This window comes from Thalassophryne amazonica, chromosome 17, assembly GCF_902500255.1.
Source record: "Thalassophryne amazonica chromosome 17, fThaAma1.1, whole genome shotgun sequence".
In the NCBI taxonomy this organism is placed as follows: domain Eukaryota; kingdom Metazoa; phylum Chordata; class Actinopteri; order Batrachoidiformes; family Batrachoididae; genus Thalassophryne; species Thalassophryne amazonica.
Genome location: NC_047119.1, coordinates 69,211,264 through 69,237,221, shown reverse-complemented (window position 1 = coordinate 69,237,221; position 25,958 = coordinate 69,211,264). Strand labels below are relative to the sequence as shown.

Here is a 25,958-nt window from a genome sequence, read left to right as displayed (position 1 = left end):
TGGAACGGCACCAAACAAAAGTTCCAGCATCATCACCTTGCCCAATGCAGATTTGAGATTCATCACTGAATAGGACTTTCATCCAGTCATCCACAGTCCACGATTGCTTTTCCTTAGCCCATTGTAACCTTGTTTTTTTCTGTTTAGGTGTTAATGATGGCTTTCATTTAGCTTTTCTGTATGTAAATCCCATTTCCTTTAGGCGGTTTCTTACAGTTCGGTCACAGACGTTGACTCCAGTTTCCTCCCATTCGTTCCTCATTTGTTTTGTTGTGCATTTTTGATTTTTGAGACATATTGCTTTAAGTTTTCTGTCTTGGCGCTTTGATGTCTTCCTTGGTCTACCAGCATGTTTGCCTTTAACAACCTTCCCATGTTGTTTGTATTTGGTCCAGAGTTTAGACACAGCTGACTGAACAACCAACATCTTTTGCAACATTGCGTGATGATTTACCCTCTTTTAAGAGTTTGATAATCCTCTCCTTTGTTTCAATTGACATCTCTCGTGTTGGAGCCATGATTCTTGTCAGTCCACTTGGTGCAACAGCTCTCCAAGGTGTGATCACTCCTTTTTAGATGCAGACTAATGAGCAGATCTGATTTGATGCAGGTGTTAGTTTTGGGGATATTTACAGGGTGATTCCATAATTTTTTCCTCAGAATTGAGTGAGTCCATATTTTTTTTCCCTCTGCTTGGTCTAAAAAAGTAACTGTTACTGACTGCCACAATTTTTTTTTCTTGATTTTTTATAGTGTTTCTTAAAGCCAGAAAGTTGCCATTTGAAATGGCTTTAGTTTTGGGTCATGTCTGTGATCTGCTTTTTTTCTACAAAATTAAACAACTGAATGAACATCCTCCGAGGCCGGTGATTCCATAATTATTGCCAGGGGTTGTATTTCTTTCAATGACCAAGTTGTTCATAGGTCATTTTTAAGGTTTTGGTATTTTATGATTTTCTAACTTGAGGCCATAGTCATGGGGGACTTATGTTTATTCCTTTGTATGAATTCTCATGTGTCTGATCAGATTGCACTTGAGTCCAAATCTTTTGCCACATTCAGAGCAGCCAAATTGTTTTTGTCCTGTATGACTTATCATGTGTCTGATGAGAGTGCCCTTCTGTCTAAATCTTTTACCACATTCTAGGCAGTCAAACTGTTTCTGCCCTGTATGAATTGTCATGTGTGTTGTCAGACTATTCTTATGTCTAAATCTTTGATCGCACTCAAAACAGCCAAATGGTTTGTCTCCTATGTGAATTCTTGTGTGTCTGATCAGCGTGCCCTTCTGTCTAAATCTTTGACCACACTGAGAACAGCTAAATGGTTTCTCTCCTGTATGAATTCTCATGTGTTTGTTCAGACTGTCCTTACATCTAAATCGTTGACCACATTCAAAACAGCCAAATGGTTTCTCTCCTATATGAATTCTCATGTGTCTGATCAGAGTGCTCTTCTCTCCAAATCTTTTACCACACTCAGAACATCCAAATATTTTTTTTCCTGTATGAATGAGAATTTCTCCGCCCAGAGTGCCCTTTTGTCTTTTTGCCTGATTTGGACAGGGAAATGGTTTCTCACTTGCTTGCCTCCCCTTGATTTGCTTTGAATCCTGCATGTGACCACATGCGTTTCCATATCGAGAGCAATTAAACTGTTTCTTAGCAATTTTGGAACTCCTTGAACTAACAGAGACGTTGCTGTTTTTCAGACAGTTAAAACCTGAACTAAAGTCTCTGGTTTGTTTCCAGTCCTGACTATTATCAGTGTCAATCGTAGAACTTTTTGAACTCCGACCATTGCTATTTGGTTTTAAACAACTATATGGACCCGAGTTGCTGGCTGGTTGTGGTCGTCCATCATCCTCTCCAACAGCTTCTTCCGTCAGTATTCTGAGTATAGTTGAGTTGCAGGCTACAGGCACAGCGTCTGTGCTCTCATCACTTTGGCTGTGATGAGCCTGTGATGACTGTGGTTTTTCATCATTTTCACTCTTCACAGAGACAACAGCCAATGTGGTATTAGCCTCCTCCAACTGGTAAAGCTGCTGTCTCTGCTGCGTTATCCAGAGCTTGTCTTGTTCCTCTTTAACGTCAGCCTGGTCGACACTCAGATTCCACTCCTGCTGTTCAGGAAGAATTTCTTCTTTAATTGGATGCAACTGCTGCACGTCTGCAAAGAAACAATGAGGTTAATAATAAATGTTACAGCAATAATCATTAACATAAAGTGGCAGAGTGGTGAGTTTGACCCGACTACAAAAATGTATTGCACCGATGTAACTGATAAAGTGCAAAGGTCAGTAATTTGGGTGTGTAATCGTTAGTTATTTTCCTAACCACAATTTTAAATGGCTAACACACTGAACTCCGGGTAATTGACGTTTCAATCAATCAATCAATCAACTTTTTTCTTATATAGCGCCAAATCACAACAAACAGTTGCCCCAAGGCGCTATATCATATGGCTATTTCATGCTGAAATAGCCATATGATCAGTGAAGCCTCTGACAGATTGCATGTACATGTACCCTAAAAGATTTTACTGTTATGTGGCGTGAAAAATAAAGTCTACTGGATTGACAACATGTGCACAACGCACCCGCCTCTGCTTATTTTAAAAAAAGAGAGGGCAGGTTCAAAAACAGAGCTTTGCTGACATGGACACATGAAAAAGTTCAGGTGGCTTGTTGTAATTATTAGTATTTTTTAGGGCCTCCTCCATGGTGCTGTAGCCCAGGCTAGCCCCCGCATTCAGGAGCCACTGGGCTTCGTACACGTCCCGTTCAAGTGTCCCTCAACTGCATCTGCCAGTGAGGTCATTGCATTCTGGAGCTTTCCTGAGACTCTGGAGGAGTTTATGGTCTGTGATCACTGAGAATAAGCTGCCAGAAAGGAAGTGTTGAAAAATGACGCATCTCCACCTTACATGGAGAATGGCCAGGTGTGGTCCTGAAGCACGAACCTTCTGCTCTGGAAACAAGGGCACTAACCGCTCACCAAGAAAATACAAAAAATACAAAGCCAGGGGTTCGGGGGATGCTTAGGCTTCTCACCCCCTGAAGCTTTTGTATTATGGGCTTATAAAGGGCCTTCTTCGTTATTCTAAATATACCAAAATCTGAAGTCCAGACAGAAAAAGAAAACATCTCTGGCCTTCAAAATGTGAGGAAAGTGTCTCCAAAAACTCCACCAATTTGACGTTGAAGCTGCAGGAGACACCATCATCTGAACAAAGGTTCTTTAAACAGTAACTATTTTATTATTTGAAAAAACGCTTTCCTTATTTTAACATTAAGAGCCAGTATTTATGTCAGACAGGTGGTGATTTATGTCCACTTCAGATTTATCCCAATTTTTTTTTTTTTTTTTTTTTTTTAAATGGGTAGATAGATGTTAAAAACAAACAGAAATCACATTTTTTAAAATCCTTGATAGGGTCCACTTTTTTGAGGGAGTCCTGGAAATCTGAGGTCAAAAGGAGCCAAAATGGCAAAATCAGACAATTTAGGTTTTCAAATGTTTGTATTTCCGTGAGCCAAATTGATTTTTATTTGTGTTAGTCTATCGGGTATGGACTCGACAAAAAACGTGAAAATTTAGGCGGCTGACTCAGGGCGCAGCCCATAGGTGGCGCTGCAAATCACAAATTTTTGTAATTGTGCACATTTTCACAGGGGCAGTGTGGCCTGCGCCCTTCATCAGCCAAGGTCTTTTATGCATGTCATGATAGATTAGGACCTCTTGCTTTGATTTCGATGAAAATCTTGGCGTACTTAGACGCGTGAATACAGTAATCCATAGTCCGTCACATGGATTAGAATACGGTGTCACTGCTATTTCATAAACCACATATTCACATTGGAATGTTACTGTTCTCTCTCTACATTTATCGAAACATTTGACTTCAGCAATTTGTGTTTTATAAGAATTGATAGTGTCTTAACATGAACAACAATAAAATGTGATGCAAGTGAAGCTGCACCTACTGTTTATTAAGTCTACAATATAACTTTTAGCTCTCAGGAACACTGATTTAGTAGGGCTGCAAAAAATGATTATTTGGATCATCGATGAATCTGATGGGGTTTCGACACGATTAATGAGATTAGCGGAGAATTTTTTAAAAATGTGCCAGGGAAACAATTTTTCTCTCCTTCCATCACTTTATTTAACAACAGAACATTATTTGAAAACTTAAAATACTTGAAAATCAACAAATCGTCAAATTTCCCTTGGCTGTTGAAATATAAAATAATAAAGAATAAAACAGTTTATAATAAAGAACAAAAATAATTATTTCAAATGACATTGCTTGAGTTGCCATAAAACAACACTGAAACATATGTTATCAAATATATGGTGAAAAAAAGAGGCATTTTTGTTGCTGCAAATGAGCAATTAGCATAACCAGTCAACCATAAAACATAAATCAAAAACTGTAGCCTGACTCATTATATGTGCAACATTCTCTGTATAACTTTAACTATGTGGTCATTTCACAATGACACATGCGACTTGTCTCTTTCTCTAAAATTGTATTGTAGCATTATTAGTTATTATTATTGTTGCTATTATTATTAATATATAAATAAAAATTAATTATTAAAAAATATTATAATTTGTAATACATTTGACTCTTTTACGACAACAAACGCTGAGCCATTAATTATTATACAGAAAACAAATGCACAAACATGCTGAAATGCCAGCAGCGTAATGCTAACGTAATGCATCGGCGTTAGCATAAAATACATCTATCAACTGTTTTAGAAGACCATAACAGGTCAGTTTAACATAAAAAAGGTAAATATTCCTCACAGACATATGCTCTTTAGGGTTTTAGTGGGGAAAAATTAAGATAAAGTGAAATAAAACAAATGAAACCAACGAAGCAGCAGCTCAAAGCACTCCTTCACTGGTTCAAGATTCAAAGCAAAGCTCGGTTGATTATATGGAAGAAACGAAACATTTGAGGTAAAAGTTATTCAGCAACTAATCGATGACTAAATTAGTTGACAACTATTTTAATAATCGATTAACTCGATTAGCTGTTTCAGCTCTATGACTTAGGTTTCAATTGTATTCTTATTCATTTCTACAAATGATTTTTCCATCCAGTGATGACGTCAGCATTTCTAGGACACTGACAATTTACGTGTCACGTAAAACAACTCACAAATGTTTTTCACATCAATATTTGACTTCTACTAACATGCTAAATGGTTATCATATTTTCCTCCACATGGAAATTTCATGTGCACGTAAGAGAAGAAACCATAAAATGCAGATTTAGCAGGTTAACATATCAAGTTTGCATGGTGACATTTGGAAGTAAATTAATCACAAAGACAGATTTTGATTTGTGTGAAATAACTTTAATAACGTCAACTGACAACAAATTTGGTCAACAACATAAGATCAAAGGCTTACTGGGAGTGTTAGCTTTTCCACATAAATGATGATTAAAAAAAGAAAAGTCAAGTTCGACATTTTGGTCATTTTGAATTTATTCCTGATGAAATTTAAATCATCTCCCTGCAGGTGAACAACGTTTCCATCCATTTGTTTGTGGTTTCAATACGACGCAGAATTCACGGTAAAAATCTGTAACGACGTTTCCAAACCATTTTAAAAATACATACATCATAAAATCAGACCACAGACTAAATGTGATGCAAGCCTGGGAATCTAAAATAACCCGGAACTGTTTACCACAGAAGTAAATTCCAGGATTTCACTGAATCAGTTTTAGCTACTTTGATGTTAATGAAATTAACAACAGGTGCACTAGACGGGCAACAATAAGATTACATCAAAAACAGGAATGGTTTAACAGGTGGAGGCTGCTGACCGTTTTCCCTCCTCATCCTTTCTGACTGATTTTTCTCTAGTTTTGCATTTGCCTAGGGTCAGTGTCGCTACAGATAGCATGGTGTGGTACCTGGACCCTACAGAGGTTGCACAGGTAGTCCAACTCCTCCAGGATGGCACATCAATATGTGCCATTGCAAGAAGGTTTGCTGCATCTCCGAGCAGTCTCAAGAGCATAGAGGAGATTCCAGGAGACATGCAGTTACTCTAGGAGAGCTGGACAGGGCTGAAAAAAGGTTAACCCATCAGCAGGACCAGTGTCTGCTCCTCTGTGCAAGGAGGAACAAAAGAAGCACTGCCAGAGACCTACAAAATGACCTCCAGCAGGCCACTGCTGTGAATGTCACTGTCCAAACAATCACAAACAGACTTCATGAGGATGGCCTGAGGCCCGACATCCTGTAGTGGCCCTGTGCTTGCTGCACTGCACCATGGAGCTCGACTGCCATTTGCCATAGAACACCAGAATTGGCAGGTCTGCCACAGGTGCCCTGTGCTTTTCACAGATGAGAGCAGGTTCAACCTGAGCACTTGAGACAGATGTGAAAGGGTCTGGAGATGGTGTGGAGAACATTATGCTGTCTGCCACATCATTCAACATGGCCAGTTTGGTAGTGGGTCAGTGATGATCTGGAGAGGCATATACCTGGGGCTCAGGGTCTCATCACTGCTTTTTGCAGATGATGTGGTCCTGTTGGCTTCATCGGCTGGTGACCTCCAAAACTCACTGGATCGGTTTGCAACCGAGTGTGAAGCGGCTGGGATGAGGATCAGCACCTCTAAATCTGAGGCCATGGTTTTCAGCAGGAAACCAATGGATTGCCTACTCCGGGTAGAGAATACGGCCTTGCCCCAAGCGAAGGAGATCAAGTACTTTGGGGTCTTGTTCACGAGTGAGGGGACGACGGAGTGTGAGATTAGCTGGAGAATCAGCTCAGCAGCGACGGTATTGCATTCGCTCTGCTGTACTGTTGTGACAAAAAGGGAGCTGAGCCAAAAGGCGAAGCTCTCGATCTACTGGTCAATCGTCGTTCCTACTCTCACCTACGGTCACCCGCTCGCGGGTACAAGCGGCCGAAATAGGCTTCCTCAGGAGGGTGGCTGGTGTCTCCCTTAGAGATAGGGTGAGAAATTCGGTCATCTGTGGGGAGCTCAGAGTAGAGTCAATGCTCCTTCGCGTTGAAAGGAGACAGCTGAGGCATTGTGTGTTGCCCAAAAACGCGAAAATTAAAAAGCAAAACACTCAGTATGAGTCTGAAGAAAACACATTTGAAAGAGTGGACTTTTACTGAGAGGATCTTCTTTTGGAAACTGTTTGTCAATGTGGCCGGGGATGGAGCTGTAGCTGTGTGAGGGGAGCCCCTCACACCGGGCTGAGAGACAGCAGCCAGCCGCCGGGCGAATAGTCACTCCCCACGTAGAGCGGACCATGTGTTTTTTAAAAACAGACAAACACACTGCTTCGCTTTAAATCAGAATCAGAATCACCTTTATTGTCATTTTATTTTGCATTACGACGAGATTTGAGTGCAACTCCAAAAAGGTGCTTTCCGTGGTGCGTGTAATTTTTAGCCAAATAAAAGATGGTGAAATTTAACGGTAAATTATTCAGAGTATATATACAACTAATATAAACATAAGGTAAAATAAAATAAAATAAAATGTGGACCAAGTAAAATGTAAAACGAGAATTATATACAACTGTGGAATCATATTGCACGGGAAAATTGCACATGGTTTACAGATATTGCACAAGAAACTTGAAAGGTGCAGATTAGAGTGATTTGTTATTGTTCAATGCAGTGATCGCTCTGGGGAGAAAGCTATCCCTGAGTTTGTTTGTCCTAGTTTTGATTGACCTATACCATCAGCCAGAGAGTAGTAGGTCAAACAGATGGTTGCTGGGGTGGGATGTGTCTTTGCTGATGCTGGCAACTCTGCTGAGGTAGCGGGAGCTGGCAATGTCTTCCAGGCTGGGCAGAGAGCAACCAGTGATCCCCTGGGCTGTTTTGATCACCCTCTGCAACGCTCTCCTGTCTGCTGCTGTGCACCCCCCGTACCACGCTGTGATGCAGTACGTCAGGATGCTCTCGATGGTGGCTCTGTAGAACAACACCAGCAGCTTCTCCTCCAGATTGTTTCTCTTGAGCACCCTCAGGAAGTGGAGTCGCTGCTGGGCTTTCTTTACCATCACTGTGGTGTTGGCAGTCCAGGAGAGGCTGTCAGAGAGCTGCACTCCCAGGAACCTGATGGAGCTGACCCTTTCCACACAGTCCCCTTGGATGTAGAGCAGGGCTGGGTCCAGGATTATGCGCAGTAGGTCTATTTCAGATGATCAATGTGGACAGTCTCCCTCTTCAAAAGGCTATTGGTGTCACGTTGGAAAGGTGCAGCTATTGTTGCTAATTTGATTAGCTGCTTTGCTATAGTCTTCTGTTATTTTTTTCTGGGGACACTGCAGTGCCACACACTGGCTTGGCATATGTGTTACATTAAATGAAGCTTTGAGGCACAGAATTTGCCTCGAACATTTTTTGTAATCGAATTATTCAAATGACTCGACTAATCATTTCAACCCTAACACACACTTTTATTATTATTATTATTGTTAGCATTTATTATTATTAGCATTTTATTTTTACTTCTATTTTGTCATTTGATTTTTTTTTAAATGGACCACTTATATATTTACATTGAACTTACTAAATAAAATCATGCACACTTTTAATATATAGATGATTTACTGCCCCCTGCTGGATTGGCAAGCGAGTCCAGAATGTAAATATCATTGCCCATTGTTCAGTGTTGTTAGCTAATATATGTAGCTTCTCTAAAAATATTAGTCCTATCAGTAATGGCGCCGTTCATTCTTGACCAAAAATGCATAAACATACCAAATAGCAAATGTCAGCTCTCCCCAGACCAAAATTGCAGGCACACATGCATAGCTTTTTGTTTTTCCTGCATTCTGCTTTAAGCATGTGCTTCTAATTTAACAAAGAGACTGAGTAGAAAGACATTAAAACCAGTAAACATTTGACTGATGGTACCAACATGAAACTTGAGTCACTCATGGTAACAGCAACATAACACTTAACTAAACTGATTAAACCAATCGAACTACAAAAACACATTAAAGCAATAACACTAACAATCACTGTTAAAATAACATGAACCGCAATAACAACATTTAAGAGCAGGTGACTGAGAAAACCAGCCATGAGGCCCAAATCATGGAAAGTGACATGTCACTGATTTTCATGAAACGTGGTGTATGAACAGTTTTTGGGTAGCTAGTGTACAACTGTCACCAAATATTTCAACATATCCTTTTGTAGCTGCCATCGAAACCAGTCTTGTATTTTTAGCTCAAATGTGCTGTTTTTCTATTCGGTCCTTTAACATGTCCCATAATCTCCCTGTGCTTCCCAGAATGCATAGCGGTGCCAGCAGAGATTCAGCATCTCACAGTGCATGTAAACAATGGCAAAGCGAGGATGTGGATGTGCCGGTTCAGCGAGTTCATGAGCGATTACAACCCCTGGCATTAATGATGGAATCACCGGCCTCGGAGGATGTTCATTCAGTTGTTTAATTTTGTAGAAAAAAAGCAGATCACAGACATGACACAAAACTAAAGTAATTTCAAATGGCAACTTTCTGGCTTTAAGAAACACTATAAGAAATCAGGAAAACAAATTGTGGCAGTCAGTAACGGTTACTTTTTTAGACCAAGCAGAGGTAAAAAAAAATATGGAATCACTCAATTCTGAGGAAAAAATTATGGAATCATGAAAAACAAAAGAACGCTCCAACACATCACTAGTATTTTGTTGCACCACCTCTGGCTTTTATAACAGCTTGCAGTCTCTGAGGCATGGACTTAATGAGTGACAAACAGTACTCTTCTTCAATCTGGCTCCAACTTTCTCTGATTGCTGTTGCCAGATCAGATTTGCAGGTTGGAGCCTTGTCATGGACCATTTTCTTCAACTTCCACCAAAGATTTTCAATTGGATTAAGATCCGGACTACTTGCAGGACATGACATTGACCCTATGTGTCTTTTTGCAAGGAATGTTTTCACAGTTTTTGCTCTATGGCAAGATGCATTATCATCTTGAAAAATGATATCATCCCCAAACATCCTTTCAACTGATGGGATAAGAAAAGTGTCCAAAATATCAACGTAAACTTGTGCATTTATTGATGATGTAATGACAGCCATCTCCCCAGTGCCTTTACCTGACATGCAGCCCCATATCATCAATGACTGTGGAAATTTACATGTTCTCTTCAGGCAGTCATCTTTATAAATCTCATTGGAACGGCACCAAACAAAAGTTCCATCATCATCACCTTGCCCAATGCAGATTTGAGATTCATCACTGAATATGACTTTCATCCAGTCATCCACAGTCCACGATTGCTTTTCCTTAGCCCATTGTAACCTTGTTTTTTTCTGTTTAGGTGTTAATGATGGCTTTCATTTAGCTTTTCTCTATGTAAATCCCATTTCCTTTAGGCGGTTTCTTACAGTTCGGTCACAGACGTTGACTCCAGTTTCCTCCCATTCGTTCCTCATTTGTTTTGTTGTGCATTTTTGATTTTTGAGACATATTGCTTTAAGTTTTCTGTCTTGGCGCTTTGATGTCTTCCTTGGTCTACCAGCATGTTTGCCTTTAACAACCTTCCCATGTTGTTTGTATTTGGTCCAGAGTTTAGACACAGCTGACTGAACAACCAACATCTTTTGCAACATTGCGTGATGATTTACCCTCTTTTAAGAGTTTGATAATCCTCTCCTTTGTTTCAATTGACATCTCTCGTGTTGGAGCCATGATTCATGTCAGTCCACTTGGTGCAACAGCTCTCCAAGGTGTGATCACTCCTTTTTAGATGCAGACTAATGAGCAGATCTGATTTGATGCAGGTGTTAGTTTTGGGGATGAAAATTTACAGGGTGATTCCATAATTTATCCCTCAGAATCGAGTGAGTCCATATTTTTTTCCCTCTGCTTGGTCTAAAAAAGTAACCGTTACTGACTGCCACAATTTTTTTTCCTGATTTCTTATAGTGTTTCTTAAAGCCAGAAAGTTGCCATTTGAAATGACTTTAGTTTTGTGTCATGTCTGTGATCTGCTTTTTTTCTACAAAATTAGACAACTGAATGAACATCCTCTGAGGCCAGTGATTCCATAATTAATGCCAGGGGTTGTATGATGACACGTTCTCTCAAGTTGAGAGGGTTATCTAATGGAGGTGCAGCACCTGTGATGAACTTCTACTGTGCCCTGATGTTGTCTTGTTGTTTATACTTCATGAGGTGTGTTTACATTGTGCCCTAAAATGAAACGCTGCTAAAACTGACCTCTTGCCTGAGTCACAGATCGTGAGACAGCGCAAGATTCACAACTGCAAAACAGCAAATTGTGAAACAATAGGTAACTTGGCATTTTTGAGGGCAGAAGAAATGTTACAATAGTTCATGTAAGAGAACGTTTTACTTCATAAATGTGAAGCAGGACATCTCTCCTTCTCAGAAAAGTTAAAATTTTGTCCCAGAATTCAATCATTTTGGAATAGAAAATTATTTACCAACACCTGAATTGGTGATGTGAAAATAGTCCAAAAACATGATGTACAACTATGTTGTTGTATAAAAATAGTGAGTGGACCATACCTGTGACTCAATATTCAGGAAATACAACAAGAAACACTGGTCCTTGCATCATCTGTCAAAAAATCCAATCGCATCTGAAAGAGTACCTGCCAGGAGGAGGATGAAGATTCCGAATTTGCAGTTTCTCAGCAGTTAAATCTTGGGTGTAAATGGTTTAACCACATTTTATCAGCATGTGTTTTGTCATTCTGGTGCTTAACATTGCAGCTGCCAGACTGGCTAGAAGTTTGAAACATAGCAAAGCTTTTATGTTTATAACTGATATTACTTCTTCACATAACAGCCTGGTAGCATCTTTTCTTGTAGTCATATCATGTACACAGTAGTACAGATAACAGAATAGAGCTTTGTTGCTGGATCCATTGTCCATATGATGTCAATCACCAATGCGATGAATGCGTGACAATTCATTATTGTTGATAATGTTAGATTTTTGTCAAATTGTGGCTAGATTGATGTAGATGAACACAGTGCACCTTTATTCCTATCATGAAATGTAAAAGTTGTGAAAAAAAATTTGTTTTGAAGTCTGAATGTACTACATTGGGTTGAATTTCTGTTCTTATTTATCGTGTGTGTTTTACACACCAGAGGGAGATCACTTCCGTACCAATGTGAAGCAAACAGTGCCCCCTGATGGTTCTGTTGCATACCAATTTAGGTGATACATGTCGTGATTGATAAAATCATAGCTTGAAATGTTAAAAAGATCAAAATCAGTCATAATGCACCTGAATGTCATGTTTGAAGCTTTGTGTTTCAGGTACTTGTGTCTGTACAGTACATCAGTATGAGTACTCATTGCTCATTTGCCATCATTCCTGGACTGACACCGCAGCCTGGCTGTGGACCAAGTCCAAAGGACCCTGACTGTAGTGACGTGTCTGTGTCCAGCAGTCACTCTGCGGTAGTGACACGTCAGTGTTCTCAAGTGATAGTGTTGATGCTTCTGCGTGACAGTTTGTCATGGTAACCAGTTTCCTGTTCTCACTTTTTTTTGTGTGTGTGTCACCAGTATTTGCAGTTTTTGGTCATTTGTCAGCTAGTGTGATATAGGTCATCTAGAGGAGGTGTAGCATCTGTGATTGACTTATGCTGTGCCCCGATGTCTTATTGTCCATACTTCACGAGGTTTGTTTAAACCGAGTGCTGAGCTCCCGACACTGGAACTCTGCTGAAATCGACCTCTCGCGTCAGTCACGGACCTTGAGACGGCGCGAGATTCACAACTGTGAAACAGCGAATAGTCCGTTTTTTATGGCAACCAAAATAATTTTTTTTAAAACACTGTAGAATATGCCATTTTTCATCAAAATTAGCATGTGTAAAAAGTTTAATTAAGATCTGCCTACTGTGACTTCCACCTCACTGTTAGTTTTGTCAGTCAGCTGCTCTTAAAACCCCAAACTCCCATGATGCATTGCAGCACAATGTCCATTGTTCGCTAAAATCTGTAATTTCTCAAAAAATATTAGTCCTATCAACTTTCCGTTTTGGCAGTGTTCATCCTTGACCCAAAACACACAAGTATACCAAACGGCAAATGTCAGCTCTCCCCGGTTTCACCGTGATCGAAGACATACACACGCATGTATGCACACACACAGTGAGGCAAATAAGTATTTGATCCACTGTCAATTTTGCAAGTTTTCCAACCTACAAAGAATGGAGAGGTCTGTAATTTTTATCTCCTATTCTGCACTCTACCTGTATTAACTGCACCTGTTTGAACTTGTTACCTGTATAAAAGACACCTGTCCACACACTCAATCACACTAAAACCTATCCACCATGACCAAGACCAAAGAGCTGTCTAGGGACACCAGGGACAAAACTGTAGACCTGCACAAGGCTGGGATGGACAACAGGACAATAGGCAAGCAGCTTGGTGAGAAGACAACAAAAGTTGGCAAAATTATTAGAAAATGGAAGAAACACAAGATGACTGTCAATTTTCCTCAGTCTGGGGTTCCATGCAAGATCTCGCCTCATGGGGTAAGGATGATTCTGAGAAAGCCCAGAACTACAAGGGAGGACCTGGTCAATGACCTGAAGAGAGCTGGGACCACCGTTGCAAAGATTACATTAGTAACACACTATGCTGTTGTGGTTTAAAATCTTGCAGGGCAGCAAGGTCCCCCTGCTCACACCAGCACATGTCCAGGTCCATTTGAAGTTCACCAGTGACCGACCAGAGGAGGCATGGGAGAAGGTCATGTGGTCACATGAAACCAAAATAGAGCTTTTTAGTATCAACTCCACTGACCATGTTTGGAGGATGAGAAACCCCAAGAACACCTTCCCAACTGTGAAGCATGGGGGTGGAAACATCATTTCTGAGGATGCTGTTCTGCAAAGGGGACAGAATGACTGCACCATTTTGAAGAGCAGATGGATGGGGACGTGTCGCGAGATTTTGGCAAACAACATCCTTCCCTCAATAAGATCATTGAAGATGGGCCGTGGCTGGGTCTTCCAACATGATAATGACTTGAGACACACAGCCAGGGCAAGTAAGGAGTGGCTCTGTAAGAAGCATTTCAAGGTCCTGGAGTGGCCTAGCCAGTCTCCAGACCTGAACTCAATAGAAAATCTTTGGAGGGAGCTGAAACTCCAAACCTGAAAGATCCGAAGAAGATCTGTATAGAGGACTGGACCAAAATCCCCGCTGAGTGTGTGCAAACTTGGTCAAGATCTACAGGAAATGTCTGACCTTTGTAATTACTATGAGTGGTAGTACTAGTAATAAAGGTTGTGACCAACCCGATATCGGGATCGGCTTCCGATACAGACGTACTTCACGTATCGCAAAATACCGATCCATCCCGTGACATTTTTCGATACCAGAGAAAAGCCACTGTGAAACCTCTCCACTGCTGTTTGCTCTGTGCTTTGTTTGCTGCTGAAGGGAGGGGGAGGTTTCTCAAGCTGAGCTGTTTGACAGAGCTCTCTTCCCCAGTGTTCAAAGCTGAGGGCAATGGCAACTATCTGCCCAGCTCTAGGGTTCAAATTATCTGTTCATCGAGCACGGATTTTCCGAAAGAATGAAGTGAATTGTTGCTGAAAACCTGTGCTAAAATGTTAGCCGCGTCAGTGTCCTGAGGCTGTGAAACGCCAGCTCAGCGTGCAGCTGAGGAGAACAGCTGAACAGAGATTCTGTCCACTGAAAGCGGTCTGGTGGTTGGCTCTCACTGCGGTATTGTATCACTTCCTGTTCCGGAGCACAGCGGTGTTTTTCTGTATCTGTTAGCTGTTTAATCTGCGCAGTTAGATTGATCTAGTTATCTAGATTACGATTTGTTTCCCAGTGTAATCTTTACGTGCCTTAACTAAAGCACTCCTTCTGCTGAATCACCTCTAAATTATTTACACATTATTCACTTTGCGTGTTTTTAGGAATCCGCTAGCTTAGCGTAGCTACTAGCTCTTAGCCGGTTTAGCATGGCGGCTTCTCCTGTCTCTCCCGCACTTTTCTGCTCTGGGTGTGAAATGTTTAGTTATTCCTCGGCCTCCTTTAGCAGTAACGGTACTTGTAATAAGTGTAGCTTATTCGTAGCTTTGGAGGCCAGGCTGGGCGAATTGGAGACTCGGCTCCGCACCGTGGAAAATTCTACAGTTAGCCAGGCCCCTGTAGTCGGTGCGGACCAAGGTAGCTTAGCCGCCGTTAGTTTCCCTCTGGCAGATCCCGAGCAGCCGGGAAAGCAGGCCGACTGGGTGACTGTGAGGAGGAAGCGTAGCCCTAAACAGAAGCCCCGTGTACACCGCCAACCCGTTCACATCTCTAACCGTTTTTCCCCACTCGACGACACACCCGCCGAGGATCAAACTCTGGTTATTGGCGACTCTGTTTTGAGAAATGTGAAGTTAGCGACACCAGCAACCATAGTCAATTGTCTTCCGGGGGCCAGAGCAGGCGACATTGAAGGAAATTTGAAACTGCTGGCTAAGGCTAAGCGTAAATTTGGTAAGATTGTAATTCACGTCGGCAGTAATGACACCCGGTTACGCCAATCGGAGGTCACTAAAATTAACATTAAATCGGTGTGTAACTTTACAAAAACAATGTCGGACTCTGTAGTTTTCTCTGGGCCCCTCCCCAATCAGACCGGGAGTGACATGTTTAGCCGCATGTTCTCCTTGAATTGCTGGCTGTCTGAGTGGTGTCCAAAAAATGAGGTGGGCTTCATAGATAATTGGCAAAGCTTCTGGGGAAAACCTGGTCTTGTTAGGAGAGACGGCATCCATCCCACTTTGGATGGAGCAGCTCTCATTTCTAGAAATCTGGCCAATTTTCTTAAATCCTCCAAACCGTGACTATCCAGGGTTGGGACCAGGAAGCAGAGTTGTAGTCTTACACACCTCTCTGCAGCTTCTCTCCCCCTGCCATCCCCTCATTACCCCATCCCCGTAGAGACGGTGCCTGCTCCCAGACCACCAATAACCAGCAAAAATCTATTTAAGCATAAAAATTCAAAAAGAAAAAATAATATAGCACCTTCAACTGCACCACAGACTAAAACAGTTAAATGTGGTCTATTAAACATTAGGTCTCTCTCTTCTAAGTCCCTGTTGGTAAATGATATAATAATTGATCAACATATTGATTTATTCTGCCTAACAGAAACCTGGTTACAGCAGGATGAATATGTTAGTTTAAATGAGTCAACACCCCCGAGTCACACTAACTGTCAGAATGCTCGTAGCACGGGCCGGGGCGGAGGATTAGCAGCAATCTTCCATTCCAGCTTATTAATTAATCAAAAACCCAGACAGAGCTTTAATTCATTTGAAAGCTTGTCTCTTAGTCTTGTCCATTCAAATTGGAAGTCCCAAAAACCAGTTTTATTTGTTATTATCTATCGTCCACCTGGTCGTTACTGTGAGTTTCTCTGTGAATTTTCAGACCTTTTGTCTGACTTAGTGCTTAGCTCAGATAAGATAATTATAGTGGGCGATTTTAACATCCACACAGATGCTGAGAATGACAGCCTCAACACTGCATTTAATCTATTATTAGACTCTATTGGCTTTGCTCAAAAAGTAAATGAGTCCACCCACCACTTTAATCATATCTTAGATCTTGTTCTGACTTATGGTATGGAAATAGAAGACTTAACAGTATTCCCTGAAAACTCCCTTCTGTCTGATCATTTCTTAATAACATTTACATTTACTCTGATGGACTACCCAGCAGTAGGGAATAAGTTTCATTACACTAGAAGTCTTTCAGAAAGCGCTGTAACTAGGTTTAAGGATATGATTCCTTCTTTATGTTCTCTAATGCCATATAACAACACAGTGCAGAGTAGCTACCTAAACTCTGTAAGGGAGATAGAGTATCTCGTCAATAGTTTTACATCCTCATTGAAGACAACTTTGGATGCTGTAGCTCCTCTGAAAAAGAGAGCTTTAAATCAGAAGTGTCTGACTCCGTGGTATAACTCACAAACTCGTAGCTTAAAGCAGATAACCCGTAAGTTGGAGAGGAAATGGTGTCTCACTAATTTAGAAGATCTTCACTTAGCCTGGAAAAAGAGTCTGTTGCTCTATAAAAAAAAAGCCCTCCGTAAAGCTAGGACATCTTTCTACTCATCACTAATTGAAGAAAATAAGAACAACCCCAGGTTTCTTTTCAGCACTGTAGCCAGGCTGACAAAGAGTCAGAGCTCTATTGAGCTGAGTATTCCATTAACTTTAACTAGTAATGACTTCATGACTTTCTTTGCTAACAAAATTTTAACTATTAGAGAAAAAATTACTCATAACCATCCCAAAGACGTATCGTTATCTTTGGCTGCTTTCAGTGATGCCAGTATTTGGTTAGACTCTTTCTCTCCGATTGTTCTGTCTGAGTTATTTTCATTAGTTACTTCATCCAAACCATCAAGATGTTTATTAGACCCCATTCCTACCAGGCTGCTCAAGGAAGCCCTACCATTATTTAATGCTTCGATCTTAAATATGATCAATCTATCTTTGTTAGTTGGCTATGTACCACAGGCTTTTAAGGTGGCAGTAATTAAACCATTACTTAAAAAGCCATCACTTGACCCAGCTATCTTAGCTAATTATAGGCCAATCTCCAACCTTCCTTTTCTCTCAAAAATTCTTGAAAGGGTAGTTGTAAAACAGCTAACTGATCATCTGCAGAGGAATGGTCTATTTGAAGAGTTTCAGTCAGGTTTCAGAATTCATCATAGTACAGAAACAGCATTAGTGAAGGTTACAAATGATCTTCTTATGGCCTCGGACAGTGGACTCATCTCTGTGCTTGTTCTGTTAGACCTCAGTGCTGCTTTTGATACTGTTGACCATAAAATTTTATTACAGAGATTAGAGCATGCCATAGGTATTAAAGGCACTGCGCTGCAGTGGTTTGAATCATATTTGTCTAATAGATTACAATTTGTTCATGTAAATGGGGAATCTTCTTCACAGACTAAAGTTAATTATGGAGTTCCACAAGGTTCTGTGCTAGGACCAATTTTATTCACTTTATACATGCTTCCCTTAGGCAGTATTATTAGACGGTATTGCTTAAATTTTCATTGTTACGCAGATGATACCCAGCTTTATCTATCCATGAAGCCAGAGGACACACACCAATTAGCTAAACTGCAGGATTGTCTTACAGACATAAAGACATGGATGACCTCTAATTTCCTGCTTTTAAACTCAGATAAAACTGAAGTTATTGTACTTGGCCCCACAAATCTTAGAAACATGGTGTCTAACCAGATCCTTACTCTGGATGGCATTACCCTGACCTCTAGTAATACTGTGAGAAATCTTGGAGTCATTTTTGATCAGGATATGTCATTCAAAGCGCATATTAAACAAATATGTAGGACTGCTTTTTTGCATTTACGCAATATCTCTAAAATCAGAAAGGTCTTGTCTCAGAGTGATGCTGAAAAACTAATTCATGCATTTATTTCCTCTAGGCTGGACTATTGTAATTCATTATTATCAGGTTGTCCTAAAAGTTCCCTAAAAAGCCTTCAGTTAATTCAAAATGCTGCAGCTAGAGTACTGACGGGGACTAGAAGGAGAGAGCATATCTCACCCATATTGGCCTCTCTTCATTGGCTTCCTGTTAATTCTAGAATAGAATTTAAAATTCTTCTTCTTACTTATAAGGTTTTGAATAATCAGGTCCCATCTTATCTTAGGGACCTCGTAGTACCATATCACCCCAATAGAGCGCTTCGCTCTCAGACTGCAGGCTTACTTGTAGTTCCTAGGGTTTGTAAGAGTAGAATGGGAGGCAGAGCCTTCAGCTTTCAGGCTCCTCTCCTGTGGAACCAGCTCCCAATTCAGATCAGGGAGACAGACACCCTCTCTACTTTTAAGATTAGGCTTAAAACTTTCCTTTTTGCTAAAGCTTATAGTTAGGGCTGGATCAGGTGACCCTGAACCATCCCTTAGTTATGCTGCTATAGTCGTAGACTGCTGGGGGGTTCCCATGATGCACTGTTTCTTTCTCTTTTTGCTCTGTATGCACCACTCTGCATTTAATCATTAGTGATCGATCTCTGCTCCCTTCCACAGCATGTCTTTTTCCTGGTTCTCTCCCTCAGCCCCAACCAGTCCCAGCAGAAGACTGCCCCTCCCTGAGCCTGGTTCTGCTGGAGGTTTCTTCCTGTTAAAAGGGAGTTTTTCCTTCCCACTGTAGCCAAGTGCTTGCTCACAGGGGGTCGTTTTGACCGTTGGGGTTTTACATAATTATTGTATGGCCTTGCCTTACAATATAAAGCGCCTTGGGGCAACTGTTTGTTGTGATTTGGCGCTATATAAAAAAATTGATTGATTGATTGATTGAAAGCGAAAAAAATCTCCATTAAAATCCTGCGCGTGAGCATCACGGATGATACATTTAGCAATTTACGGTTTATTTTACAGATGAAAGGATTTGTGTTTCCAAAAGTTCGAAGTTTGTGCAGCACAAAAACAGCGAAGGAGAGAGACACAGAGGGAGAGAGAAAGTGAGCGAGAGAGAGAGAGCATATGAGAGACAGAAAGAGGGAGAGCTTAATTTTTACTCTTAACACTTGCATTGACAATGTAAACATGTCAGTAAAGCTCCATTGAAATTGAAAATTGAGGCGAGACAGAGAGAGACAGAGAGGGAGACAGAGGACTTAATTTTTACTCTTAACACTTGCAAACATATCTCCCATATCAATATAGCTCCCTTGAAATTGAAAATTGAGAAGGAGAGAGGGAGGGAGAAAGACAGCTGTCTTTTCTCTTTAAGTCTATAAAAATAAGGCTATAAAAGTCTATAAAACTAAAAGTACTTAACTCTTTACCAAAATATCAAAGCTAGGGTTTCATCTTAGATACACCTTCTGGGAAATTGTAGTTGAACTTTCAGGTCTCCTTTTTATCCTCATATAAAATCAATAATAATAATAATAATAATAATAATAATAACATTAAAGCAAACAAAGCTCTGGAATTGGATAGGAAAAGTATCGGTATCGGCAGATATCCAAATTCAGGTATCGGGATTGGATTTAAAGTAGACCTGCATTGAAATAAATGCAGTCAGATCTTTGGACCAAAAAAATGACACATTTACACATAAGATCCTTCTGAATGTAGTAAAGTAATTCTGCAAGCCCAGATCTGTCATTCAATGGAGAAATCTTCGTTTAAAAATGACAAATTTACAGCTAAAATTTAGCCCTCCACAAAACTGTCATCACACCCGGGACGCTGCCGAGATGTCAGAAAGAAGACCCTATCCCAGCATGCATTGAGTGCGCCAACTGTAATTTGTGGATTTACGTCAGTTTGCATCTGCACCTTTTTCTTGTCTTATACAGAAGGATCTACTTTTTAAAACTTCATATTGTCTTGCGGCACGTTTGGTGAGTACACATTTCTTTTATTTGTGCTTGAAAATTATTTTGGGGGACTTTTTCCGTACGCCCATTTGATTGAGTGGTGTCGCATTGAAAATCTACTGTCTTTCGCCTCCGGTGTTACCGTCGCGGGGTACGGAGGCGGAACCCGCAAAGAATTCAAGTCATTAAAAAGATATGAACCTCTCTCAGCAGCCATGGAGCTCTGCGGCTCCGATTACCGAGATGTGCGGCGCTGCGGATTTTGCCGCAAGAAGTCTGTCCTTGCGAGCAACAGGTGTTACCGGCCGCTTCACATTAAAACAGCGAGTGTAGTCTCTGGACTTGTCTCTGGACTCTGTCTTATTCAGTAGACAGAGAGGTGGTGCCAGCCGCACAGCAGACACGGAGGCGATGTGAGTGGCCCGCTTCAGCGGTTACTGAGCACGACTCGGTAAGCGCATCGGAGGCACAGAGTGAGGCGTCGGGGAAGAACGTCACCGCTGTCGATGTCGCCGCTGATCTGAGCATGCAGAGCTGTATCTCACATTCATTGCTGCTTACTTTTGGATGCTGAAACCAGGATGTGTATAACAGTAACATTACTAACAGATAAAATCAACTTCAATGCGGGATCAGACTGAAGGCGCGAGCGCTCCGTCTTCTGCCGAACGTCACTGCAATGTCCCGGATGTACAAACAGTTTTCGCTGAGGGCCAAATTTTAGCTGCAAATTTGTCATTTTTAAACGAAGATTTCTCCGCTGAATTACAAATTTGGGTTTGCAGATTTACTTAACTGCATTCATAAGGGTCTTATAAATACATATCAGCTATTTCTTTCTGAGATCTGACCATATTTATTTCAATGCAGGTATACTTTAAACCGAAATTTTGTGGATCGGTGCATCCCTATCTTTTAAAATCTTAAAAATAGCCATCCCTAATTGGCATTTATTCAATATTAAAAGACTCTGATCAGGATTAAAACCACAAAAAAAGATACAAGTTGTTTAATTTTGTTTCTTTTTAACACCCCCCTCCCCATATAACTATGTCCAGGTAGTGAGAAAGGTTACTGCAGTTGTGCTGGCCCGACTGACACCAAACTTGGTATATGCATTACACATAGTGATCCATAAGACTCGACACAGCTTTAAAATTATGCTCCATTTTATCTCCATACATCATCAATTCTCAATATAAGAAAAGTCAGAATTCTTACCATCAGTATGTTGTAAATGACTGCACCGCCCCAAGTCTCTGGCTGGTTCTGATTCTCCACAGTCGTCTCCATGAGCTTCTACTTTCAGTGTTCTGTGTTCAGTCGAGTTGCTGGAAAGAAGCTCCACTTCTCTGCTCTCATCTCTTTGACTTTGATGAAGCTGCGATGACTGTTTTTTCTTCATCTTCACTCTTCACAGAGACAACAGTGAAAGGGAACTTAGTGACATCAGCCTCCTCCGGCCCATGAAGCTGCTTTCCCTCCTGATTTACCCAGAGTCCCTCCTGTTCCTCTTTAATGTTTGGAGTATCTGCGTACTTTTGTTTGAGACCTTGATTCCACTGTTGCTGCGCTAGGAGAACATCATCTTTTCTCTCCAACGGCTGCTGCATGTCTGCAAGAAAGAATTTATATAGATAAAATTATGAACAGCATTCATTATCATAAAGGTAAAGCAAAACGGCAGTTTGTGCCCTGAATACAGCATGTTATTGAACTGAGAAAATCAATTCAGGTCTGGGAGCTTGTGCTGGAGTTTTATGTTGCTGCCTCCACCACACTATGGTCGTGGTTCACAACAAACCAGAGAAACAACCATTCAATCAAATGTTGCCATGACACATGTATGTGTCATGCCCTTTTCCAGTTGCTGGTGTCCTCAACACTTTGCCACCTTCACTCTCAATCATGTTCAAGAAAGTGCTTCACATGGCCATCATCTCATATTGATGTAACCTCACAGAGGAAATGGTACGCCTCATCTGTCTCTCCCTACGTGAACAGTGACATATATTTTTGCTGACATATGGTATTGAATCCATGGTAATTCAATTTGAGGTGGTCAGGTCTGCTGCAAAAATGTCACGTTTTACTAAACAGGTTTGTCTCATTTCTAGGAGATATACAGTCATCACTCACTCACTCATTTTTAACCGCTTATCCAGGTCCAGGTCACAGGTCTTAATACGAGCAAAGCGATGCACAGCAGTGCAAAGAAGATGAAATCTGAAGAAAAAGTTATAAAATTACTCAGTTCTCCGTGTGGAGCAGGGACACCATGTGCGTGCACTGGATGACGTGCGCATCAATATTTCCATGTAACACTTCAGGGAAAAAAGCATTTACGGTATGTATTTAATTAAAAGTTTAAAAAAAATCTAACATCTTTCTGTGTAAATATCTTGTTACAACTTGGAGACCCATGGCTTATAGACAAGTGCGGCTTATTTATGTACATTTTTTCTTTTTAAAGTTGGTGGGTGTGGCTAACATTCAGGTGCGCCCTATAGTCCAGAAATTACGGTAAACACACGCAATGCAAACTCACCCGTGCACAGCCCTGTACCGTATCGAACGTCCTGTACCGAAACGGTTCAATACAAATACATGTATTGTTACACCCTTAATAAATATATGTATATATTCATCCGGTGATTTTAGATGAATAAAACTAGCAGACAGCCAGCTGATTCATGCTCTGTTGGCTTATATGAGATGTAAGATGCTTGGGCTGAATGAAATACAGCTACTTTTTTCCTTGTCTGTTCTGCATAAAAGCTCTGGATTTCACAGCGGTGCTTTTGTGTTTCAAGCTGCTGTGGTGGAGCAAGTCAATAGCTGTGACCGTAAGAAAGATGGTGAATCATGTCAGTAGCACAAGCAATCTAGAAGTTGAGTCTTTTATTGATCAATCAATCAATTTTTTTATATAGCGCCAAATCACAACAAACAGTTGCCCCAAGGCGCTTATGTTTCTTCAAATAACTAAACGAGTTTAATTATTTGAAGAAACACGATAAAGAATATGTTTACTTGAGTAAGTCCAATAAGGACTGGAAGGACTTTAATAACCAGAAATGACTATGAGTTTATTGCAATGTAACTACAGCAAATAGACCAGAATTGTAAAAAAAATTAGACCTCTGTAGTCTGAATGTGAAAGAAGCTTATTTCAATGACACAATGTTACAAATGTGACTTTCAATGTTTTGAAAATAACCATTATTTAATTTCTCCCTTACTCTGTTTAATGAGTTTGTATGCATTGACCTGTGAACCGGAAGTGTCAGTGAGTTCTCCGTGCATGCACACTGATAAACTTGAAACTGGCTTATTACTGTGTTTTTTAAGGATGCTTAATTTTCACTGTTGCTGCACTTTGTATGAAATCATAGTCATATCGTATATCATATCAATAGCAATATAATATTTGGCTTCAACATTGAGATACAATAATTTGGCCATATTGTGCAACCCAACTGTCAACTAGCTGAAAAGTTTGAATATTAATTTAATTTACATTTTTTAAAAAATGTTTAAAGTGGCAGGAGGTTAAGAGGGCTGTAGCGGTGGGGGTGCCTTAGAGTGCCTTGATTAGAGAGAGTGGCATCAACCCAGAACATGGCGCCATTTTGGGTTCAACTGCACTGAACTACTGAATGGACCTTTAATGTTTTCAACATTTTTTAAAATCATTTAACCACATACAGCAACACATGCAGGTACAGGTGCTATCAGAATATAAAAATAGTTAAGCTATCAAATTTACATTAATTTACACTTTATGATGATTTATTTAATTAATTTAAAGCCTGATTTATGTAACTGCTACTCTTTAACTCCGTATCATGCAATGATATGCGTGACAGTTTTAAAGTTCTCCATCTCTGGATTATGCTTTATTGTGGACTAATTTGACCCTCAACAAGCTTTTCTTTCTACAATCATCACCTCCAAATCAAAAGTAAGCTGTATATTTTCCTCTTTTACCGACCTCGTGCTGTAAAGTTGCGGACTTTTCTGACTCATTCATCAGCGTGCGCGCTATATAATATGATGGGAGATGAAGGATTAAAAGCAGAAAAATGTCAAATCACAGCCTTTTGTGTCTGACTTAACAGCTGCATGTCAGGTTTCAGGTCCCAGTTTGGAAAAACTAAACGGTTGGATTTGAAATCACAGAAATGATTTCTCTCCCACTTTCCACAAATCGGAAAGTGTAGGGAGGTGAACTTTAATTTATACCTCTGCACGTCCCAACTGCTCAGGGTTTTTAATGGAAATATATTGTGATCGGACGGGACATTTAGCCGACGTGAGCTATACATATGTAACGGATTAGTTACAGTTAGGAGGCACCAACCATCTTCAGGAATCCTGTATTGGGACATGCGCCTCATTAATGACCGGGTCAAAATTTCCTCTTAATTTTTTTTTCTGCTAAATGTATTTGATTTATTATCAAAATGTTATCTGTGTGCACACTGTACAAACTACTAAAATATGATGCGGGATGAAGGATTGAAAGCAGCAAAGTGTGAAATCACAGCCTTTTGCTGTGTTTGTGAAAAAATTGTGAGAAAAAAAAAAACGGTCAGCCTTTTAATCAGGTAAATTCTCCAGTCCCACATGCAAGGGGTTTAATGGAAATACATTGCATTCGGATGGGACATTTCACCGGATGCGGGCGAAAAATCCATTGTACAAAATCCGTTATATACAGTGTTTATGACACGGAAAACAATACAAAAACTTTGGGACTTTTTTGTCCGATGACTGCGAATATCTGGTTTATACGATGACGGTTTAGGTGCGTTTTACTGTACATGGGACTGAACAATAAATTTACCTCACAAAGCTTTGAAGATGAAGTTGGCTTCCATCCCACATGGCTGACTTTATTTTCGCAAATTTTTCTTCTGTTCAGATCTGAAGGGAATCTGTACATCTTGAAGCTCTTGGTGTGTCTATTTGTGTATCCAAAAGCACAACAATCCGGCATTTTCAGTGAATAAATAAATAAAATAGATGGATTTACATGCAGACACATTAACAGCGAATGATACTTTGAACCCAAGATGGCACCATGAGTCAAATTATCACTTGTTCATTGTCAGATTTTTTTAAAATACTTATTACAAGATTTTTTTTTTGTTTTGTTTTTCTACAATTATGATTATTACGTCCAACTGACATTGACTTATTTTGACATATATGTAGGTAGATATTTTGCTCAGAAATGCGAGAAATGATGATTCTGTCTAAATTAAGTTTAGTGAACAAACCTCTGTAACAGCAACCTTCAGCATCCAGCTCATTGCCTCGTTCTTGTCTTCTTTCAAACCAATAACTCATTTCGGCACTCAGCGATGGTTTGGGGTTTTTTTTTTCCTCCTAGTTAAACAGCAGCACTGTTTAAACGACCTCAACTGGTGGATTCTGTCGCGCTCACTTCGTCTTTTCTTCTCTTCTTCCGTCTTATTATCAACTTTTGTGGCTCTGGTGCTCTTTAAGACAGATATTAGATGTTAACTAACTGAAGTCTGACAA

At 40.4% G+C, this 25,958-nt stretch overlaps 1 protein-coding gene across 1 annotated transcript; it reads right to left on the bottom strand.

Moving 5' to 3' along the window:
- Positions 1 to 895: 895 nt before the first annotated feature.
- LOC117529945 (zinc finger protein OZF-like) lies at positions 896 to 25,958 on the bottom strand. Its single transcript, XM_034192849.1, has 3 exons — positions 25,694 to 25,958; positions 21,630 to 22,023; positions 896 to 2,172 (listed from the first exon to the last, which is right to left on the bottom strand). Exons 2-3 carry the CDS (start codon positions 21,811 to 21,813, stop codon positions 992 to 994), a joined length of 1,365 nt encoding a protein of 454 aa, XP_034048740.1. The 5' UTR covers positions 21,814 to 22,023; positions 25,694 to 25,958; the 3' UTR covers positions 896 to 991.

Excerpts from the sequence above, each read along its gene's own strand:
- LOC117529945 (XM_034192849.1), bottom strand. The coding sequence starts at position 21,813 with ATGAAGAAAAAACAGTCATCGCAGCTTCATCAAAGTCAAAGAGATGAG. Across the intron at positions 2,173-21,629 it reads TCATTTACAACATACTGATG|ACGTGCAGCAGTTGCATCCA; the intron begins GTAAGAATTCTG and ends GTTTCTTTGCAG.